This window comes from Maylandia zebra, linkage group LG15, assembly GCF_041146795.1.
Source record: "Maylandia zebra isolate NMK-2024a linkage group LG15, Mzebra_GT3a, whole genome shotgun sequence".
Lineage (NCBI taxonomy): Eukaryota > Metazoa > Chordata > Actinopteri > Cichliformes > Cichlidae > Maylandia > Maylandia zebra.
In genome coordinates, this window is record NC_135181.1 from 9,390,783 (window position 1) to 9,413,425 (window position 22,643).

At 40.1% G+C, this 22,643-nt stretch overlaps 1 protein-coding gene across 3 annotated transcripts; it reads left to right on the forward strand.

Annotated features, from left to right (window-relative positions):
* The first annotated feature begins 124 nt into the window (after positions 1-124).
* Positions 125-22,295, forward strand: flvcr2b (FLVCR choline and putative heme transporter 2b). Of its 3 annotated transcripts, none has more exons than XM_014412104.4 (11): positions 125-1,256; positions 4,623-4,764; positions 9,561-9,701; positions 11,010-11,077; positions 11,478-11,581; positions 13,505-13,615; positions 15,103-15,208; positions 15,767-15,878; positions 17,062-17,117; positions 18,085-18,246; positions 21,717-22,295. In XM_014412104.4, exons 1-10 carry the CDS (start codon positions 663-665, stop codon positions 18,160-18,162), a joined length of 1,512 nt encoding a protein of 503 aa, XP_014267590.3. In that variant the 5' UTR covers positions 125-662; the 3' UTR covers positions 18,163-18,246; positions 21,717-22,295. The 3 variants fall into 3 exon arrangements, with proteins under 3 accessions (XP_014267590.3, XP_014267581.3, XP_004541933.3); XM_014412095.4 differs by lacking the exon at positions 125-1,256 and adding an exon at positions 2,993-3,835; XM_004541876.4 differs by lacking the exons at positions 125-1,256; positions 18,085-18,246 and adding an exon at positions 2,993-3,835.
* Positions 22,296-22,643: the final 348 nt, after the last annotated feature.

The following is a 22,643-nucleotide window of genomic DNA, read 5'->3' on the forward strand; positions in this document are numbered from 1 at the left end:
TACTAAGATACCAGAGAACAAATGACGCGCAATTACGCGCGTTAGTGTCTATAATCTCGATGTTACAGCGTGTTCAGATACCACGGAGAGAGAGAAGAGTTTTATCTAAAACTCCGCCCTTGTGCATGAGCTTACCGAGTTCGTTTCAAGATCCCAACGCGGTCTTTTAAGTCCGGGTGGAGGGTTATAGTAGCCGGCTCTCCGACACGTGGTACCGATCGGGAAACTAAACTTCAGATAACTATTAAACTGGCATTAAATCATCTGCAGCTCAAAGTTTGTTAACTTTCCCAGGATCTGGGTGAAAGTTCGGGTACCAAAAATATCTTCAGTGCTCAGCCGGGAGGAAATGAACCGATAGATTTTGGAGACAGCCGCAAAAACATTGGAAGCTCGCCTCTTTTAAAAACTTTTTCTCTTTCTAAGCATATATATTTATGTAAAACAGAGTGGAAAGGGAGCTTCTGCTGCTGAATACATATCGTGTTAGGCCTGACTTTCTTTTACGGTAGGTTAGACTTTCCTAAAGCGCTGAATGTTCCTCAATGAAAAAAGAGCGAATTCAGGTTCTTTCACTTTTGTTGAGTGTGGGTTAACAAAACCACAGCAGCTGAGTGCCAAGTTTATTCCCGATGAGTATTACTGAGGAGACCTAGAGGAACATGAGTGAGAAACAAGCGCTGGAAGACACTAAACCAAACGAGGATCAGAGTGTGTGGAAGGCGGACTCTGACAACCATGTCAAGCTGGAGGGGGGCGACGCTGCGAAGCCCAGCGACGTCTCAAGTGAAGGGAACGGCAGCGAAGGACTGCAAGCTACCCGTCTTTACCACCGACGATGGGTGATCGTCTTCTTGTTCAGCTTATATTCGCTGAGCAACTCTTACCAATGGATACAGTACAGCATTATCAGCAACATTTTCACCAAGTTCTACAGCGTCGATGATTTCACCATAGACTGGATGTCTATGATCTACATGCTCACATACATTCCCTTCATCTTCCCGGTAACCTGGCTGCTGGACAAAAAAGGGCTCCGGGTCATCGCCCTCGTCGCCACGGCGCTCAACTGCGCGGGGACGTGGATCAAAGTGGCCAGCGTCAGACCCAACCTGTTCTACGTGACATTCCTGGGACAGTTTTGCTGCTCTTTCGCGCAGGTCTTCATCCTCGGGATGCCATCTAGAATCGCGTCGGTGTGGTTTGGTTCAGAGGAAGTGTCCACTGCATGCTCCATCGGAGTCTTCGGGAATCAGGTAGGGTGTTCGATGCAAAGGCCGTCCTATAGTTGGAAAGTAGGTTAAATTAACGTTTAACCTACTTGAGAATGTATGGATCCTATGTTTAGGCTAATAATGCTAATAACTTGGACCCTGCCATATCTCCAAGCACGTTTGCGTAATTACGCACGTTTAAGTGACCATAGTGCATCACCAAGCAACAGTACTGGATGCTGGGGATGTGGGACAGCAACAATGCACACAGCGTGGACTGACATGCAAGACAAAACAAAGAGCTACAACAACAAAAACTATGTGTCCTAATTTATATGTAACTTTTTAATGAGCGACAAAAAGTTTCCCAGACTCTTCCACTTTCAGGAGAGTAATAGTAATAGTAATCCCCATCCCAAAAGACAACAACTATATATATATATATATATATATATATATATATATATATATATATATATATATATATATATATATATATATACACACCTTTATCTGCCTTTATGTGTCCAATGGCATGACTTAGGGGGACATGAATTACAAGCTCCGTTGAATCTACTATTACCCTCAGACAGCAGTGCATTATGTAATAGATAAACCTAGGGCAAAAGTCTGGTCAGAAAGTACTGTACTCAGCGGCATGAACGCATGCATAGATAGATAGCACTGCATTGGACTAAAGATGAGCTAAAAATCCATTAGTGTAGAAAACAAATTCAGAGGTGTAGAAGCATTCACGAGGAGACTGTTTTGAATGTGAATGTACATATGAAATAATAAATATTGAGCACTTCATGTAAGCAAGAGTTAACCAACTATATATATTTTTTCCATTTTGTTTTAATGTTGTTTTGCTTTTTTACAAAAAATATACCCCCTCATAAAAGAGTTCATGAGCTGCCGATGTACCGCTATAAATTAGGAGCAACAGGGCAGTTGAAAATCACGTGAGCTGTCAAATCAGCACAAAGGAGTGCAAAGATCAGCAGTGTGCCTTTGGTATCATGAAATACCAAAGTATCAGACTTAACACTAAAAGTTTCTGAACAAGCAACGCTTGAGTCACATTAACATCAACTCCAAGCAAATATCACTGAAATGTCATCATTTCTTACTGGGAAACAGTTGGATACAGTCTGAATAACTAAGAACAAACTGTTGTTCGCAATCTGGGAATCTGCAAACACCTCCCAAATAAACTCAATTTACTTTTTTTGTCTCTTTTATAAAACACAAACATAACAGATGCTTAAAAACCTGATTAGACCACTGTCTAACCCTCCAATACTTTTAATTGGATTCATTCTAAACTGCCTGGATATCAGTGCTTTTCATCCTATCACAGTAGTATAATCATATTCATAATCATCATAATCATCATAATATCATAATCATCTAAATGGTTTGTTACATAAGGTTACACATTTAGTGCCCGCAATGCTGGATGAGCAGTTTGTTTCTCCAAGTCTGTTCTGCAGTATAAATTTTAAACAGTTTGCATGCAAAAAAACCTGAAAGATTGGAGAAGTCTTGGTATTTTCCCCAACAGAAAACAGATACTTCAGAGTGAACAATAACTAAGACTTTGAAATATTAACCGAAAAACTGAAATGGGTGAACTTTAACAAGAAAAATGGTTAAAGTTCAACAGAGGAACATGTTTTTCTCAGTTATTAGTTAGTTAATGGAAGATATTAACATCCTATATTAACATCACATGACAGGACTGGGTGTAATAAATATGTGGACATGGGGTAAAGGAGCACAGTGTCATCACATGCGAAGGGACCTGGGACACCAGTAAGGCAACACTAATTCCAGCTGCTCTCGCTCTCTGGCATCTCTCTACTGCAGGCAGTTTGAACAGAGGACAGTAAGCTGTTAGGACACAAGCTCTTGAATCTTGAGACCTCTGGCCTCGAACATTTCGGGGGGCCCGTTTCAGGACAGTTGAAATGCCGCAAAACAATACTTTGAAAGGGGACCGTGCAAATTCGGAGCTCAGCGGTGAAGAATGGCTGTGTTCCAAGGCTGCAAAGAATCTTGCTCCAGGCTTTTCATCACTGCAATGGAGTCCAGAGCCTTTTGGCAGAGCAGTCTCCACAGGGTCCTGCTTACACATGGAGACTTTGGGTGACCAGTCGGATTTGGCCCCAAAAGTTGAGACCAAGCTGTATCACCGTCGTTGGTTCATGCTGTTTCTCTTCAGTTTTGTCTCAGCAAGCAATGCCTTCATGTGGCTACAGTATGGCATTATTAGCAACATATTCATGCGTTTCTACAACATTGATGCTCTGGCTATTGATTGGTTGGCCATGATTTATCTGCTCACTTACATTCCACTTATTCTGCCCATCCTCTGGTTCTTGGACAACAGGGGCATCCGGGATGTTGTCCTCGTCGGGTCAGCCTTTAACTGCATTGGCGCTTGGATAAAAATCGGTAGTGCCAGTCCAGATACTTTCCCAGTGACCTTTTTTGGCCAGTTTGTGTGCTCAGTAGCCACAGTGTTTATCCTCGGTATTCCTTCATACCTTGCCTCTGTGTGGTTTGGAGAGAAAGAAGTTTCCACCGCTTGCTCCATAGGAGTTCTGGGAAACCAGGTTTGTGTGAACTCTGTCAGTATTCAGCATCTCTTTTTTTTTTTTGCCACAGGAGGGTCTGTATAGTGAGGTCAGAGCTGTCTGACAGCTGCCTGTAAATTATGCAGGGCAGACTGGATGTCAGGGTCACATACGACTGCTAATCGCTGCACCAATTCACTTTTAAAGGTTGTCCAAATCTTCAAGTTGTGTGCTCTAAATCTGATTTTAAACTAAGTTATAATGTAACTAGTTAAATAAAATTCTAGGCTCAAATGTCTTCTTCGGATTTATTGGAGCTTTGATATCAATGTCATAAGTGATGTCATCCAGCTCTGTGTACAATTACTTCAGTCTACTTTTGCTTCTCAAGAAGGCGACTGAAACTCTTTCGCCTTCGGTCTAAAATGAAACAGCGAGGCCTTATCTTATTTTCCTAAATCACACAAAAAGAAAACCCAAGAAGTCCTCTACAGACACAAATAGAAAACATCTGAGCAGGAGGTCTGAGGTCAGTTGCAGACTCAGGTCATCAGGTTCAGCAAAGCGGGGTATACCATATGTGACATTTTGCAAACTCAGCAAAAAACCTCCCTGGAATAGAGGAGCCTGTTCTAAATAGAATCATTCAAGGCAAATAACAAGTATTAAAACTTTTTAATACGCACTGTGTAAAGTTACAAGGCATGTAGAAGACATGGAAATAATGGGCTAAAAAAGCTAAGATTTTCAGTGTTTTAATTTAGTGAAAACTGTTTGTGGCACTTGTTTTCTTCTAATTCTGTTAAATTCTTCCATCGTCCTGCAGCTGGGTATTGCAATCGGGTTCCTTGTGCCTCCTATCCTGGTGCCTAATGTGGACGACATGGATGAGCTGGCTCACCACATCCGAATCATGTTCTACATAACGGCAGGAGTGGCTACTTTACTCTTCGTCCTTGTTGTCTTCGGTAAGGTAATCACGAAAAAATAACAAAAATCACAAAGATGGTACTTTCTTATTTCGTTCCGGTGGTTTCTTGCTACACAGACAGCTTGGGTTATATGTGTAATCTCTTGGTGTCTTCACAGCAAAACCAAATTATTGGGTATATTATGTTGGTTGCACTGAAACCCTTAATACTCATCTTCCGATGGGGGTCAGGGTTTTTGATACAATGCATTTTCAAAGAAAAGAGTTGAAGCCTGTGGTTCATTATTATTTCAAACACGATTTCTAGCTGCTTTGTGCAGCACAAAAGAAACTCTACACAACCTCCACCGTAGTAAAAACTGTGTCCTCAACGCCTCTGCATATAAAATGAAACTTTCCGCATGGCTAGACATCATGAAGCACAGAAGCGTTTTTTTCCCGTCAGGTTTTCGAATTTACATAAAATTGCATGAAAATGATGTTACTGTACCGTGTAACCGAGGATTTTTTGTGAATGGTTAAAGAGTGACATTCGGTGGTGCTTTCGCTCCTGTCTGCTATAAAAGGCTCGGGCATTTTGACATGTATTGTATGAGGTTTTTTCCTACTTCATGCCCGTGGGAATTTCTTATTGAGTAGGCTGACCTCATGAAGGTTTTAATTTACACCAAACCTACACTCTTGACAAGAAGCACCATTCAGTGGACCAAAAAAAGTGCTGACATGGATGCACGTACAACACAAAACCTTAGTTAAAAGGGGACTTTCATAAAAAAAGATATTATTGTAGCACAAGTAAGGTCGTCAGAAGTGTACTGAAATCCATCATAAGTCATTTGAGCTATGGACATAAGAAAAAGAGAACTCAGCACTTTGTGGCAGAAGGAAGTGACATGACAAACAGCATGTGATTGATGAGGAAAAAATGCTTTGCTGTGTCTTTATATATGATTCCCCTTCAAATGTGGCATTTGTTGTGAAACCCAGAATCATGTGCTGTGCCATTTATGGATAAGATAAAATAACAGTACGAGTGTTTAATCAAAATGCAATAAATATCTTTTACTTTTAAAAACACTGACTTGCTATAAGGAGCATGTATGAATATGCTGTTTTCCTGCAGCGGGGTAGGGAGGGGCGGGGGGCAACGACGGAGGCTGGCGTTCCTCATAAGCATTCTGCATTCCTAAACACAAAAGGATGCTTGTGAAGGAATTTCCTAGTAGTACCATGCACAGCATTTAGACTGACTATACAGTCAGTGTTAGTGCTTTGGCTATAGTCTGCTGTTGTTAATGAAGCACTATGAAATGCAAACCTCAGCTTATTCAGTGCTTATGTGACTGTTCGGTCAGTCACATGGTGTTTGTGTTCATAAGTACGCTACATAATTGACTCTCGCTGTGTCAAATTTGCCTGTGACCCACTAAACAGTTATTTATGGTTCCTAGAGTAAGGTAGGAGGACTCACAATGCCTCTGTTTATGGTAAATACGAGGCTGGAGGTAGATAGTTTAGGTTAATCACTGGGTGAATGTGTAGCTGCAAGATGGCTGCAAGTTGAGTAAATTCCCGTACCAGCACTTTTGTTAATTTATACATTATTATTTGCCCAAATAATGTCATCTGACGTTTCAGAGGGATTTTTGTGTTTAATGTGCTTGAACTGGCTCAGTTGAGGTCAGTAATTGCAGTTTTATTTTTTTTTTTTAACATTTCTTACAGGTACTTGTGTTTGGTTGTTTTCTTGCTTCAGCTACATACAGACACAAGTGACACTGATCATCTCATCTTCTCAAAGTGTATTCTCAAAATATCCAACCATTATTAGTGTAGCTTATTAAGTTTTCCAGTCACATGACCGCAAACTACGTGACATGTGCAACAGTGTAGGGTCAAGTGAATTAGACACTAGTCACACAGGCCTAGGAACTGGCCTGTGACCACCTGACAAACTCTGATCGCTAGGGAGAAATATGTATTTCCTGACTGGCTGAAGAAAACCTTCTTGCAATTGCTTTGGTCACTAGAAAAATGCTTCAGTGGGCCGTAGTTTGCACGAAACACATCAACTTGTCTGTAAACACTCTCCAGCTACTCTCCAAGGAAAGAAAACGGTGCAAGACAAACTGGAAAGAGAGACTGCTTCCCTTCAAAGGACAAGTTACTCCTTTTAAAACATAAAGCCCAGAGGCACAACTTCTGCATATAAAGCAAAGATTTCCTATTTCTTGTTTGTGTTGCACTTTGTAAAATAGTGCTACTGCTTAACTAGTAGTTAGCGTGTAATTTGTCAGACAAGTTGACATCTTCCTTGTAACTAATGGAACCCAAATCACTGCCAAGGAGGATTTGTTGCAGCACTGTCTTTGTGATCGATTTCATCCACCATGAACCAGCAACCTTAAGGAACCAGTCACCAACCACATGCAATTTATTCTTTGTGACCAGTGGTTGTATCACATTCAATATAGCACACAGCCCTCAAGCAATGTGGGCACATTCCTCATGACCAGTGGTTAAATCATTTTCAATATGAAGACAACTGTCAAGTATTATGTGTATGATAACACACAATAAATCTCTTATATAGAAAAAAAAATAGTTTGTTTGCGGGCTAGCATTTACATTTTTTTAAAGCGAGCTATTGTGAAAAACTTTATATTTGCAGCTTTTTTATTTTGGCATTATTACTGTGACATTGTAGTTTTGTTTTTGGTTCTGAAGATGAATATGGCCATATTTGGATAAGAGGACATGCATATTTTTGAGCTAGCACTAGCTAGCTTGCAAGCTTGCTTCATAAGGTGTTGATGAAAATTTTGACTTACTGTCTACCTATCTAGAAAATTTGACTCAATAACCCAAAGTTACATATCTCAAAAAGTTCCACTTGCGTACCTTGAAATTTAAACGTACTTAGAAATAACTTTTTTCTGTGGCAGAAGTAAGCTAACTTTAAAAGTTATTATGATATAATAATGGATTGGATTTATATAGCCCTTTTTCAAGGCACCCAAAGCACTTTACAATGCCACTATTCATTCACACACTGGTGTAGGCAAGCTATGATTGTAGCCACAGCTGCCCTGCGGCAGACTTACAGAAGCGAGGCTGCCGTACCGTGCCATCAGCCCCTCTGGCCAACACCAGTAGGCGGTAGGGTAAAGTGTCTTGCCCAAGGACACAATGCCCAGGACAGAGAGCCCAGGGATTGAACCGGCGACCTTCCGGTTACAGATACGCTTCCCAACCCCCTGAGCCCCTACCTTTGGCTATCAAAAAACAGACTTAAAACAAATATTCTTCCCAGAAAAACTCAGCTAAGCTCCATGCAGTGCCTTTTAGTTTCAAAGGCCTAGACACAAGCAGTACAGCTTGGCAGACATGTTGCCTCAAACCCAGACTTATCTACTTGAATGTGGAAAGTGCCATAATTCTAATTTCAGTGGCCACCAGAACATAAAAACTGCATACTTTGAATAACTGTTAATATTTAATAAAAATGCTTCAAAAGTTTGGCAACTTTACACCCAAATGGGGTCATTTTTTTCTGCTACAAGTTACCCATTACCCACAATTTCACAACATTATAACTTGTGAAGTGCTTGTGATTTGGCACTTCTGTACTGGCTCAAATTTTGAGTCACAAATGTTGCTATGTGATTTCAACACATATAACTCATCCCAGGGTGGCAGAGGAGGGTTTTTTTTTCCCATTATATATATATTTTTGGAGGCCTGAAGTGGCAACACTGTGCACAGTTATAAAAAAGGAAAATGTTTTATTGTAGGGCCTTGATTTTTGGATCTGCTGACATTTTAGCAAGCAAGGGATGTGACTTATGCTGTTCCTGGTTACTCTAGTGTGAAACTTGACACCAGGTGGCTGCAGTAGTTTAATGACACATATATACTAGCTCACCCTCATGCATACATGCAAGATGCCATGTGTGAGGGTTGTCCTGCTGGCAGGACCATCTGTAGTCCTGCAAAAGGGCTGTGAGTCAGCAGGGCAGACAGAGTCCCAGGATTGAGAAATTTGCATAAACTGTGAGGTGAGAGAAGATGCTTAGCTTCTGCCTTTCTTTAAAACAATTGTATAAGTTAAACTTGGAGACCGTCTGCTTTGACATATGACTACTTACTGTTCACTGAAAAAGGAGAATTACCATGACGATGAAATCCAAGCCATATAGGAAATTTTACCTGTGATCAGTCTGAGAACTCCAAAGGTTATTTGAATAGAAATTTGCATTCTTCCATGTGCAGTGATGACTACGCATACAGCAGTTGAGATCACGGTATAATTTCAGTCTCATCACCACCATTGGCAGATCAACTGTGTAAAAGAGTAGGACACTTTTGGAGGATTAGTGAAAACAGCTTACTGTACACAGACCCTCATGTGAGATTTGCCAGAAGGAAAAAAGGTGTCCCTGGTTCAGTTACAAGAAATACAAAAACACACATCTGTTTATCCCTACAAGGCCGGGGGCACGTAGCTCCACCAAGATGTCTTCAACACCAGACAGTAGCTGATTTTCACTGGAGCAAATGAGAGTATAGTGGGTTACATAGAGGCGTTAGAGCCTGTCCAGTCTTGCCTGAATGTGTCACTGGCTCCTTCCAGGAAGAAGCCTGTGGCCCTAGGGAGGAAATATAACCCTGAACTTATTTCTACCACTTAGCATTGATTGATCCTTTGAATATTACAGGTGGACGTATCCACCAATAGAGTTGCTTCTTATTGCTTTCCAGTTTTCATTGTAAGTGTGCAGACTGCTGCTGTTTACTGTGTTTCACACTGTTGTCGATCTTTCCACATGTCAGTTTTCCAGGAGCGTCCTAAAATTCCACCGACTCAGGCCCAGGCCACAGCTCGCAGCATTCCACCAGAGCAGTACTCCTACATAGCCTCCATCCGAAACCTGCTGCGCAACAAGCCCTTCATGCTCCTCGTCGTCACCTATGGTTTGTCATTACTGTTCTCCAAATTTTTGTTAAATTATGTTGTCATTAACCTTTTAGAACGGGCTAAAAGACATTAAATCGTACGTTGCATAATTCAACATTAGAAATTCATGAAAATATGTTAAATGTTTTTAGAAGGCGGATTTTTACTAAGGTAGTATAAATTCCCATAACCATGGTTGAACAAGCCATCCCAAGTGAAAATGATGTCATCTGTGGTGATTCCTCCACAGATATCAGGTAGAATCACACCTGAAAATTCCCTTCATAGTGCAATGGTGTTTATCTTATCGCAGATTACGTAGTCCTCAGTCATCAGCTATGACAGTATTCCTCGAGAAGATAAATTGGATTTACCCTAAGAGCTCCAAAGTTCATTTATAACCTGACAATTTTTAACACGTGCGTTCGGTCAATGTGACCTTAAGATCCCGAAGATCAAAGATTTGATGAAGTGGAAGGAGTCTGAGATAGGAATTCATTTATTTTTGGGAGCTCTTGGTTACTTGAGCAAACAAAAAACGGAATGATAAAGTGTATTTTTGAAGAGATAAAGAAAAAAAATATAATCTAGGTTTTATGTTGCTGGAAATTGAATGTAGTTGCATTTTGGCACACAGTTTAACCAGTAACTCAGTAATCTTGAGATTGGATAAACTGGGAGGGATATGTTTCATTATTTTATACTAGTAACAAAAATAATACAAAAATTAAAAAAAAAAAAAAAGTACAAATATTATCCCAAGGTGCATTCTTTGTTGGGGTTTTCTTGTCATGTGTCTAATCTTTCTACTAATATGTTTCTGACTCTCTGATTATCACACCTGTCCCTGTCACTTTAACTGAGCTGTAGCTGTAGTGCAGGGGTGGGGAACTCCAGGCCTCAAGGGCCGGTGTCCTGCAGGTTTTAGATATCACCTCGGGTCAACACACCTAATCAGATGATTAGTTCATTACCAGGCCTCTGGAGAATGAATCATGTTGATGAGGTCATTTAGACATTTAAATCAGCTGTGTTGGATCAAGGACACGTCTAAAATCTGCAGGACACCGGCCCTTGAGGCCTGGAGTTCCCCCAAGCCTGCTGTAGTGTTTTATTTTTTAGGTGGGGACGCATTCAGTACACATTTATCCTCGTTTTAGAAACTACTCCGATCAGGTTTATTAGAAACAACTACTAAACTTTTTCATCATTCAGTTAATGATGTTAGTTTCATGATTCCTGAAAAGTGGGAAGGTGAAAGATATTTTTGTCCTGTGTTTTTTTCTGATTTCAGATTTTATTTGATGTTATTCCCTATTTTGCAGGTCTGAACGTTGGTTGTTTTTATGCTGTCGGGACCCTGCTGAACCGCATGATCATCGTGCATTACCCTGTATGTCCGTTTCCTCTGCACTCATCTCAAATCATTTCTATTGCCTGTAACTCTAGTGACTCTTCAACAAATGAATAGTTAGACTTAAATAGTCAAGTATAAGGTTTAATATTATAAACTAATGTAACTTAAGTTCAATAAACAACACTGTAATAACAGATTTATCACAGCTAAACCAAGTTTGGAAGTTTGTTCGCTTACAAGCTCAAACCAATGCTATATTTAAGGCATAGGTGCCATTTCTCTTAAATCATTTTATAAGTTAAACAACAGGAAAAGGGAGCGATCTTCTCTGTTTGTAGTACTAAAAAGGTGTGTGCAACCTCCTTGTGTGGATCTCTAGTTAATGCTTGTAGATATACAGTTTTTGGGCGCTGCTCATTGTTCTCGGCTTTTTTAGGGAGAAGAAGTGAACGCCGGGAGGATTGGCCTCACCATCGTCATCGCAGGGATGGTCGGCTCCCTCATCTGCGGCGTTTGGTTGGACAGAACGAAAACGTACAAGTAAGGCGAACATCGAAAAGGGAAAGTACATTAGCAGCAGTTCTTCCACAGGGGGTGTTGTGTTTTGGGAAAAAGAAGACAAAGGGACGTGCAGAGCAGGAGATAAAAATCAAACGTTATTTGTAACGAAACTGAAAAAAAAAAACAAAGCGATGGGCTGATAATCTAAAAACGTACCGCTTTTTCCGTGCCACCAGAAAGCAGCCAAATGAGTGCTGTTTTTTTGGGCCTTTTTCACCTTTTTTGACAGACATGGTGAAGAAAGGACAGGAAAGCAGAGGGAGAGAGAGATGGGGGAGGACATGTGGCAAAGGGCTGCAGGTCAGATTCGAACCTGGGCTCGCCGCTCGCAGTCGTATGGAATGTGGTCGCCCGCTCAACGCACTTTGCTAAATCGGCACCTGATTGTTTATTGTCTTCTCCCTTCTGAACTTGGCGTCCTGCATATCTTGTGTTGCGTCTCTATATCTGTTTATTCAGGTGCAGCATCCTGCTACGGCAGCGACCTCTGCACTCTTCCTCCGGCCCCATGTGCTCTCAGGCTGTGTGGTGACAGCAGTGTCCACCCAGTCGACTCCCTTCTGTTGTAGCTACAACAGCTTTGTATTGCAAATGAGGGGGAAAGCAATAATGTTTAGCTTTATTGTATAATTCCCCACATTGTAATTATGCTATTACATTGTAATATTTATGAATGGTGTTCATTCATAAATTTATGTCAGTTTATATTTGAATATTATTACCAGTTCTACAGGACTGCATTTTTCATGCTTTAATATTTATTTGTTATGAAGCTTTGGATGTATAAAATAAGCTTTCTTTGAGACTGTGTGTTTAGGGGAAGCAAACAGAGGTGGTGTTTACCTTCAGTGTTTGTCGCCCATTGTATTGAACTGTGAGATGTGGGCTCACACGAGGTGTGGAATCCACTTCCTTCCTCTCAATACATTTACAAAGGCCTTATTTTGTGTGACAAACAGTAAGGCAAACAGAAAAGGGTACCTGCTATTGAAAAGATTACTCCACAGCACACCTAGTGGCAAAATATTGACATTGACGCCCATGCAGGCAGCAATCTTTTGCTGTCAATGGACAAAAAAAAATGATAACAGCCGTTCAGCCTTAATACAGGTTGTCTGAGGTAGGGTTGAGCTACACCCTTGCACCTCCTCTTTTCTCAGGCATTAAAAATGTTATCCCTCGACATTTGCCCGTTAGACTTTGCTCCGTTTTTCTTTGTTTGTTTGATTTATGTCAGATTTCTGATTAATAAATGTGGCATACATGAAACAGGACAGGAAGCAGTCTTGCCCACACATAAAAGATTTTGGAGACACAGATTAAATGAAATGCAGGGAAAAAGTATACCCTCGTGCTACAAACATAAGCTGAGGGATTTCCCTCCTGGAAAAGCAAGTTAGCCAGCCCACATGAAGCTAAAAGCCAAAAATGACTTGTGGTTAGCTGTGTAGGGTAGGTAGGAGCATTCGTTTTGTCTGGTGGGTGGAGCACAGAGGAAAAAGTGAAGGAGAGAGAGCTGGTTTCGAACCCTCCAGCTGACTGGGGCCTCTCTGTGTGGTGTCTTTTTTTCTTTGCATGTTCTGCGTGCAAAGGTTTCCTTCCACAGTCCAAAGACATGCATGTTTGTTAATTGGTGACTGTACACTGGTTGCCTGTCTCTTATGTAATAGGCTGGTGCCTCTCGCCAGATGACACCTGGGATACACTCTAGCCCCCATCCCCCCCACCCCCAGAGACCCGAAATTCTCTAAATTTCTGGCAAATACTTGCTGCAGCTTTACGTTTTGTTTCTTTTACTTGCAAAACTGCCGCACTACGTACTGTTACATATGTGTGTGCAGTCATAATGATCACTGCTGTGCTCACAGTGACATGTATTACTCATGCTCTTCTTTTCCCCAGGCAGACGACCCTTGCAGTCTACCTCTTGTCTCTGGTGGGGATGATCGTTTATGCTGCTACACTCAGCCTGGGACACCTCTGGGTGGTTTTCATCACTGCTGGAGTACTTGGGTATTCTTTTATTGTTTCTTCTAACATTTTGGTTTTTTGTTGTTGTTTTTTTACACAAGTAATGTCATTAAAGGTCTTTATTTCTACTCATTTACTACTTTGATTCTACTTCAGAACACCTTTATTTCTGTGAATCGAGAGAGAACAAACGCCCCTCATGAATATAAAAATTTTGATACATACTGTGGATCTGTAAAAAAAACAAAAAACCCAAAAATAACAAAATATGGAATGTATCCGTAGTAGGCAAGTGAGTGGGCTATTGTATTTGTACATTTTAAAAGTATGTATAAAAGTATGTGTGCACACTTTCGATTCAGCCGTTAAACCATGCAGAAATCTTCCGTCATGTCCTAAATTCTGCTTCTGGTCATTTCCCTTGGCCCGGTACCTCTGTTGACATTTGCAATAATAATTTACAGCCCTGGTTGTTTCAGCTTCTACAAACATGTAGACCCTACAAAGTTTAGACAAAGGCCTGCATTTGCACCTAAACTCATGAGAAAAGGAAAAATGTCCTTATGTAAATACATAAATATGTGCATATATGTGCATTAGTTTAACTTAACTGAAATGTGTTTTATCAAGAAAACCCCCTCGCAGTGATGTTTTCCTGGAAGCCCATGCTGCAGAGCAAAACAAAGCAAAACAAAAAAATAGAGACAGCGAGAGTATGTCATATAGTAATAATGGTGCAGGATTATTTCAGATCACAAAAATAAAAATACATAACCTCTATGAACTGGGAAAACCAAACCATTTAAATGTTTATGGGGGAAATCATCTACTAGGTTTCCTCTGGGTTGCCTCTCTCTTCTTGGAATTAAAAAACAATCTTGTTCATCCAGTTTAACCTTTATGTGGCTGTGAAATGATTACACCCTCAGCAGCACACAGTGATCTTCCAAATTGGAATTCCTTTCCTCTGGAAGTGCATCTGCATGATCTATGGCAGACATAACTTTAGCCTTGTTTTTTTTAAACAGGATTTTTTTAAAGAAATGTGTTTGACATTAAAGGTCAGCGCGTCTGCTGCTTTGTAGTCTCCGTATCATATTGACAGAAGAGAAGAAATGTGTCTGTCTACTGACTCAGACTGATGTGTTTTGCTATTGCAGCCATGTCAGAGGCTTTTGATTTGAGTTTCACTTGCTGTCACTTTAGTGGAAGAACAACACCCTGCTGTTGAATGAGAAAAAGAATCTGATGTGACTGGACTGCTTTGAAAAACCTGCTGTTCCTGTATAAATTCTCCAGTGTTATTAACTTGAGGCAACATGAGTGTTGATTTCCTGGAAGAACAATCAAATGTTGTAGGTACAAAGTGTCCATGCACTTGTCAGCTAACATGATAAGGGGCATTTTATTGAACGGAGCAGGTGTCCTGTTTACGCATTTACACGTATAAAACTGTAGCAAAAAAGCGAGCAGCAATTAAATAAACTCACAAATTCTTTTTTATCCCTTTTGTGGATCCTTGTGTCCAGGTTCTTCATGACGGGCTACCTGCCACTGGGCTTTGAATTTGCAGTCGAACTGACATACCCAGAGTCAGAGGGAACGTCTTCTGGCCTCCTCAACTGCTCAGCACAGGTACAGATCAATGTTTTCAGTGTGATAGCAAAAAAGAAGAAAAGAACCAATGAAATGATGGATGTAAGCTGTGTTCCCTCCATGGAAAAAGTGAGTCATTCAGCCTGTTGCTCTGGAGGAATTGACTCACTATACTGTAAATGCAGGTTTTCACGGGAATTTTGGATATAAACAATAAAATGGGATTTTGTTGACGGCTGGCGTTGCTTTGGAATAACGTGCTTTTGTGGGGGGGTTTGGCATTATGAGGCAATTTTGACTTCCTTGTTTATATATTTATTTCGTAGTTTTGTTTATGCATTTGTAATGCCTGTTCATAAGCAGGCAAGACAGATTCTCTCAACATCACGGCAACTGTGCGTGATATATTTGCAAAAACTCAGTGTGTAGTTGAGCTTCCTTCATCTGGTGCATAAACATATTCGCCAGCTGCAGAAGATCCAAGATGCATGAAAACAAAAACCGAGTTCAAGGACGGGGTTTGCTCTTTATCCTTCCCGGGTGCGTGCAAGCGCTAGCTTTAATCCTAACTACCCCATGTTCTGCACCCACACACAGGTGTTCGGAATTATATTCACCATTTGCCAAGGCAAGATCATTGACAATTACGGCACGCTGGCAGGAAACATCTTCTTGTGTGTCTTTCTTCTGATAGGCACAATAATGACAGGTAAGACCTCTGTGACTGTGAAAAATACACAGTTTTGAGTCATAATAGAGTACTGATTTAATGTCACACATACAGAAATGCACAAGAATTGTCTTTGCTGTCACTTTATCCTGTTACGAGTTTACTAATACTCCTATGTAAGAATGTCACGTTCCTAGAAAGCAGGACTTAGTTATGGTGTAATTTGGAGGAATACTTGAGAACATAATGCTATTTTTTATTGCACTTTACACATAACAGACAAATTTGTCACCCCTTTACAAGAAGGCTGTCTGCAGCTCAGATAAAACAGAGTCTGCGGCTTGAGGTGGCATTCTGCGTCATTCTTCATCATCGCTAGGAAGAGATTTTCTTTGAAATTAGAGAACAACAAAGCTGTATACAACTAAACTGTTCAGAGGGAGGAGTGGTGAACATTTTCTTAAGCCCTGGAACCATTTAGTAAAGACAGTGCATAGCTCTACAGACACGCACTCGGCAGGGGTGTGTTTTCAGGTAATAAAGGTGATTTCAAAACCACTTAGGAGATTTTTCATGACCCATCGATGGGTTTAGCAGCAATGTTTAACTTTTTAAAAATGCCTTAACCTTTAATGACACTTCTTAAAGGTCAACAGACTGACTCACTAACTGCTTTTTGTTCATATGAGTAAACTTCTTGTTGTGGTCATGAAGTTTTAAAAGAAAAACAAAATGTTTGTAAAAAAACAAACAAACAAAAAAAAATCCGCCCTGCTCTCCGATTGGTGATAAACCTTTGTATGAACGTACATGAAGGCACCATTAGAAGGCAAGGCTGTGATTGTTTTTGTGAAATAGTCTCCTCCTTCCATGAAAATTGAAGTTAATTATTAAATTACAATCACGCTGTTTTTTTTAATAATTGCTTTTGACCGGAGTTTCTCAGCAGGCTTAGTTGTTTTTAGATTTGCATTGGTAGCCACACACTCTTTGAAAATAGTTAACAAGGTGTCTTAACTTGAATGCCACTATTAAGACTTGAACGTGTCTGTGCATAGGAGCCACCTACTGGATAGTCACTGTTATTACTTTGTTTCAATAAACTGTTTAACTTGTGTGAAGTAATACGATCCTGTTTTGCTTGTGTTCGTCTCTGTGTTTGCAGTGGAGGATCCATCAGCTAATGCAGACTTACCCTCTCTCTGTCTTTCTTTTTTTACAGCTTTAATCAAGTCTGATCTCAGGAGGCAAAATGCTAACCTGCAGGCCAAAGCAGCCGTAAGTTTTGAAGCAAGCCAAGGGTGTAGCGCTTTGTTTGTTTGTTGGGGATATGAAACAAAAGCGGTGGTACTATGAAGTCAAATAGGCCTTTTCACGGAAGACATTTTGACATGTCAGTGTAGGAAAAGCATTTTATTCTTCATCCTTTGGCTAGTACCATGTACTGCAACAGATGCCATAAATAAAATATTTTAATAGTGTGTCAAAATGTCTACTGTGAAAATGATCCATGTGTTAAGTGTTTGTCTGTCGTGAGCGATAAGTCACCTGTGCATCCCGGGCTCCACAGAGGAGGACTGTTTTTTGCCTTTGTCTTCTGTGATCCTGCATGTCTGCATCAGTTTAGCTAAAAGACGCTGTTGAATATTCACTGACTCTGTTGGCACTCTGCACATTTAAATATTCTTATGTAAACTTTTATGGAACTTGTCAGCCGTTATGACTTTATGGTTGCGATTTTCTTCTGTTCTTAAGTCATTCTGTCACCATACATTTCTTTCTCTTTCTGGGTGAGTCTCCAAGATCTGTGGTGAAGTTGCTGATAAGTGCTTAAAGTTTAATTCCTCACATATATATAAATGTGTTTCAGTCTCTCAAGCCATCTTAAAAGGAGTCAAATTAAACTAATTTTTAGCTCAAGATTTTTATACTTGGACTCTACTAAGACTTCTTCTGATTGGCTGCCCCTCACAAATGGAGCATTTAAATAGCAGGTGTCTGTTTAAGATGACTATGTTATTATTAATATGAACACAGAGCCAAGCTTTGTGAAAACTGAGCACTTAGAACACAGTGAAGCCTGAGCTTTTTGTGTACATACTCCAGCCTCACTATTTGAAGCTGATTAGCACGAGCAACCACTAAACATATATGTGTGATCAGATTCTGGTGAACTTCACTCCAGACTGGAGCCCCACTCCTCTATAAACACTGAATGAGAAGTGATCAAAAGCATTTGTTTTAGGCGGAGAGGCACAAGTCAGGACAAGACTACGGAGCCACATCGCTAATCTCCGAGCAGCAGACTTCTTCTCAAGCCTGATCAATAAAACTTTTCTGCTTCCACAAAAAAAATAAAAAATGAAAAAAAATCTCAAATCTTAGCTCATCATAAAGGTGCACAAAGGTAGGAGCACAAAGCAATCACCACACACTGCCACTGATCAAGAGCACCTGCTGTACACCCTTTTCACTGTTACACCTGTTTTACTGTCTCTATGTGTTTCTGAGGATCGTGCAAAAGAAATCATAATTACACAATCATGAAAATCATGTGATTTTTGATTCTTCCCCATGAAGCCCTGCTACTGATTTTCTCAGTAGCAGTTCTACTAAAATCAGCTAAAGTCACTTAAGGACAATTAAGTCAGCTGGGGGTAATCATTAACCCCTGCATGAACCTGTTGATTCCAAAACACTTCCTCACATTGGATTACAGCTACTTCTAACTATCCTATTTTTGAACAGCTGACTGGCTTAAGCTTTCCTCATAAATGCGAATGGCACTTCCATATAGAAATAAAACAGCGCGGCTTATCACAGTAGGAAATCAAGAACGAGATCATACAGCTCATCATGCTGTGTGATTCACTTTAGTGTTCTTGTGTTTTAGGAGGCCAGTGTGTGAAGTTGCTGCCCGCGGCATGGCTTTGATTGGATTTGAATCACAGCGTAGTGTTTGTGATTTTTCAGATGAAGTCAGCGCGGTACTGCTAATTTTCCTGTTCTTGCCTGTTGTTGCCTTTGCTTGCTTACAGCGCTGTCCTATATCCTACTAATACCACCAGAGATTTCATCTAGTTAAAAGTATGGACGCTCAACATGAATGGAATAAAGTCCTTGCTAGTTGGATCTTTACTTAATCCTTTTTTTCACTCCATCTTTGCTTTAGTTATTTAAAACGATGAACATGTAATGTATGTGAAAAGAAATAAAAAATGACATTATAGCAATAACCAACATTAAGCTGATTACAGTCTTTAACAATAAGAAAATGTTGTTAACTACTACAGGGAGTGCAGAATTATTAGGCAAGTTGTATTTTTGAGGAATAATTTTATTATTGAACAACAACCATGTTCTCAATGAACCCAAAAAACTCATTAATATCAAAGCTGAATGTTTTTGGAAGTAGTTTTTAGTTTGTTTTTAGTTTTAGCTATTTTAGGGGGATATCTGTGTGTGCAGGTGACTATTACTGTGCATAATTATTAGGCAACTTAACAAAAAACAAATATATACCCATTTCAATTATTTATTTTTACCAGTGAAACCAATATAACATCTCCACATTCACAAATATACATTTCTGACATTCAAAAACAAAACAAAAACAAATCAGCGACCAATATAGCCACCTTTCTTTGCAAGGACACTCAAAAGCCTGCCATCCATGGATTCTGTCAGTGTTTTGATCTGTTCACCATCAACATTGCGTGCAGCAGCAACCACAGCCTCCCAGACACTGTTCAGAAGGTGTACTGTTTCCCCTCCTTGTAAATCTCACATTTGATGATGGACCACAGGTTCTCAATGGGGTTCAGATCAGGTGAACAAGGTGGCCATGTCATTAGTTTTTCTTCTTTTATACCCTTTCTTGCCAGCCACGCTGTGGAGTACTTGGACGCGTGTGATGGAGCATTGTCCTGCATGAAATTCATGTTTTTCTTGAAGGATGCAGACTTCTTCCTGTACCACTGCTTGAAGAAGGTGTCTTCCAGAAACTGGCAGTAGGACTGGGAGTTGAGCTTGACTCCATCCTCAACCCGAAAAGGCCCCACAAGCTCATCTTTGATGATACCAGCCCAAACCAGTACTCCACCTCCACCTTGCTGGCGTCTGAGTCGGACTGGAGCTCTCTGCCCTTTACCAATCCAGCCACGGGCCCATCCATCTGGCCCATCAAGACTCACTCTCATTTCATCAGTCCATAAAACCTTAGAAAAACCAGTCTTGAGATATTTCTTGGCCCAGTCTTGACGTTTCAGCTTGTGTGTCTTGTTCAGTGGTGGTCGTCTTTCAGCCTTTCTTACCTTGGCCATGTCTCTGAGTATTGCACACCTTGTGCTTTTGGGCACTCCAGTGATGTTGCAGCTCTGAAATATGGCCAAACTGGTGGCAAGTGGCATCTTGGCAGCTGCACGCTTGACTTTTCTCAGTTCATGGGCAGTTATTTTGCGCCTTGGTTTTTCCACACGCTTCTGGCGACCTTGTTGACTATTTTGAATGAAACGCTTGATTGTTCGATGATCACGCTTCAGAAGCTTTGCAATTTTGAGACTGCTGCATCCCTCTGCAAGATATCTCACTATTTTTGACTTTTCTGAGCCTGTCAAGTCCTTCTTTTGACCCATTTTGTCAAAGGAAAGGACGTTGCCTAATAATTATGCACACCTGATATAGGGTGTTGATGTCATTAGACCACACCCCTTCTCATTACAGAGTTGCACATCACCTAATATGCTTAATTGGTAGTAGGCTTTCGAGCCTATACAGCTTGGAGTAAGACAACATGCATGAAGAGGATGATGTGGACAAAATACTCATTTGCCTAATAATTCTGCACTCCCTGTATCTTCCATCTTCATAACTGATCTTCTGCCTTTCTTTAAGAGAAAATCAAACCTGTGAAGGTTTTTTTTTTTTGTATGAAATCTTTTCTACTGATTTAACAGTTGCATCGTTTTTGCCTCCCAGTACGTTGTGATTGTGGTGAAAAACTTTCAGACATTGATTTTTGCAGTTGCATGTAAAGTGTACACTGGATTGAGGCGCACTTTCTGCTGCTGTTTGTGCAGTGCCATGAGGATTTTCTTTCCCTTTTTTGCCCTGCAGACACATAATTTTATCTTTAAGTTTTCTTGATCTTTGAGAGTATTTCTTGATTTCCACAGCTGGTTTTTTACTGTTGGTTTCCGGTGAAATTTGCTCTCATTTATGATAATAGTGTTCAGTCAGCTTCATCTTTGACTCGAGTGTCACAAAGGTTTTGAAGAGTCAGATCGTTTACGGCTCTTGAACCTATCTTATCTGTTAATTAAGGTTCATTTTACAAGTAAGGAATGTGATAAAACCTTTGCACGTGGCCCAATCATAGATTGTTTTCTACAGTACATATAAGGGTAAACAAAAAAGAAAATTAACACTTGAAGCGTCTCATCTTTTGCCTTTCTGTCCTTTGTTGTGTATTAACACAACAAAGGACAGAAAGGTGAAACATTTATATTTATTTATATTCACTGACATTTTTGCAGTGCTTAGATATGCTCTAACACATAGCACAACTCTTTTCTTTCACATTTAACAAATTCAGCTATATATAGGCTAATTTATCTGGCTTAGGGTGTTTCTTTACATAGTGTGTATGAATATGCGCATAAGCTATCATTACGTTTAGCTGAGCTTCAAGACACTACCGTGACCTGGATGACTGAGAATGTACACAGATGTGTCAGGCTAAAGTTTGTCATGACTCCAGAGACTCTTTTGGTGGAAGCTAGCCCAAACAGACTAAAGTCTACAGAGACAAACTGTGTTTTTTGTGTTGAAGGCATTAAAAAAAACCTACTGATCTGACCCATCTCTTTTGATTTCCAGGATTCTTCCGAGTGGCACAATGGAAGCCTGAGTGCATCTTCTGTTATCATCGAAGCCAAGCTTTAGACACAAACACACTAACAAGCCTCAAAAATGACCGTGATCTCATCCCTGTTATAGTGCAAAGGAAGCCTTTAGATCAACTTGATGGCTAAAAAAAGCTCTTTGATCTGTATAATTACATGAATGAAAATAATGTCACTAATCAGAAATATTTTTGTAATATTTAAATATAAATGTTATGAATGAATCTGCGAGACAAATCTGAGAAACTTTTGTGCATCAACAGTTTTATTGGTATAGTGCACTACTGATTATGTATACGATGAAAAATCTTTTTTTCACTGTATGCAATATGTAAATACAGTGTAGGATTTCTAGAAATTTTAGGGAGAGATTTTTTTTTATGAAATTAGGGAACTATTTATTTAGAATTCAGGGAAAGATTTAGAAAGGTTCTCTAATCCATAGCTTCTACTGTGAGGGAAGAACAGGAAAAATATGATGAATTAAGGTTGTGTAGTATTTTTGTAACAATCTTGTTTTACTTTAACATGAAATAAAAGCATTGCATAAACATTTTGATTCATTTGTTTTTTCCTCATGCTTGTTGCATGCATGTGCTCACCGTTACAGCATAACTCAAACACAAATGCACCACACCCATCACAGGCCTGAGAGTAGAGACATGCAGTATTGTTACTGTTACACAGTTTTAGTGTTTAAATCATTTTTAAATGGAGGCATCTGACTAGACCCAAATTCGTTCTGCAGTTTCACAAAGTTCTCATCAAAATACAGCAGGAGCCAGAAGTAAAGTACTCGTCTAAATGACAAGAATGACCCAAGAAGACTTTTTGTCGTAGCCTTTATCTCCACATTGTGACATCAGTCTGGCATTACAATAACGGGAATAAGACACGGAGA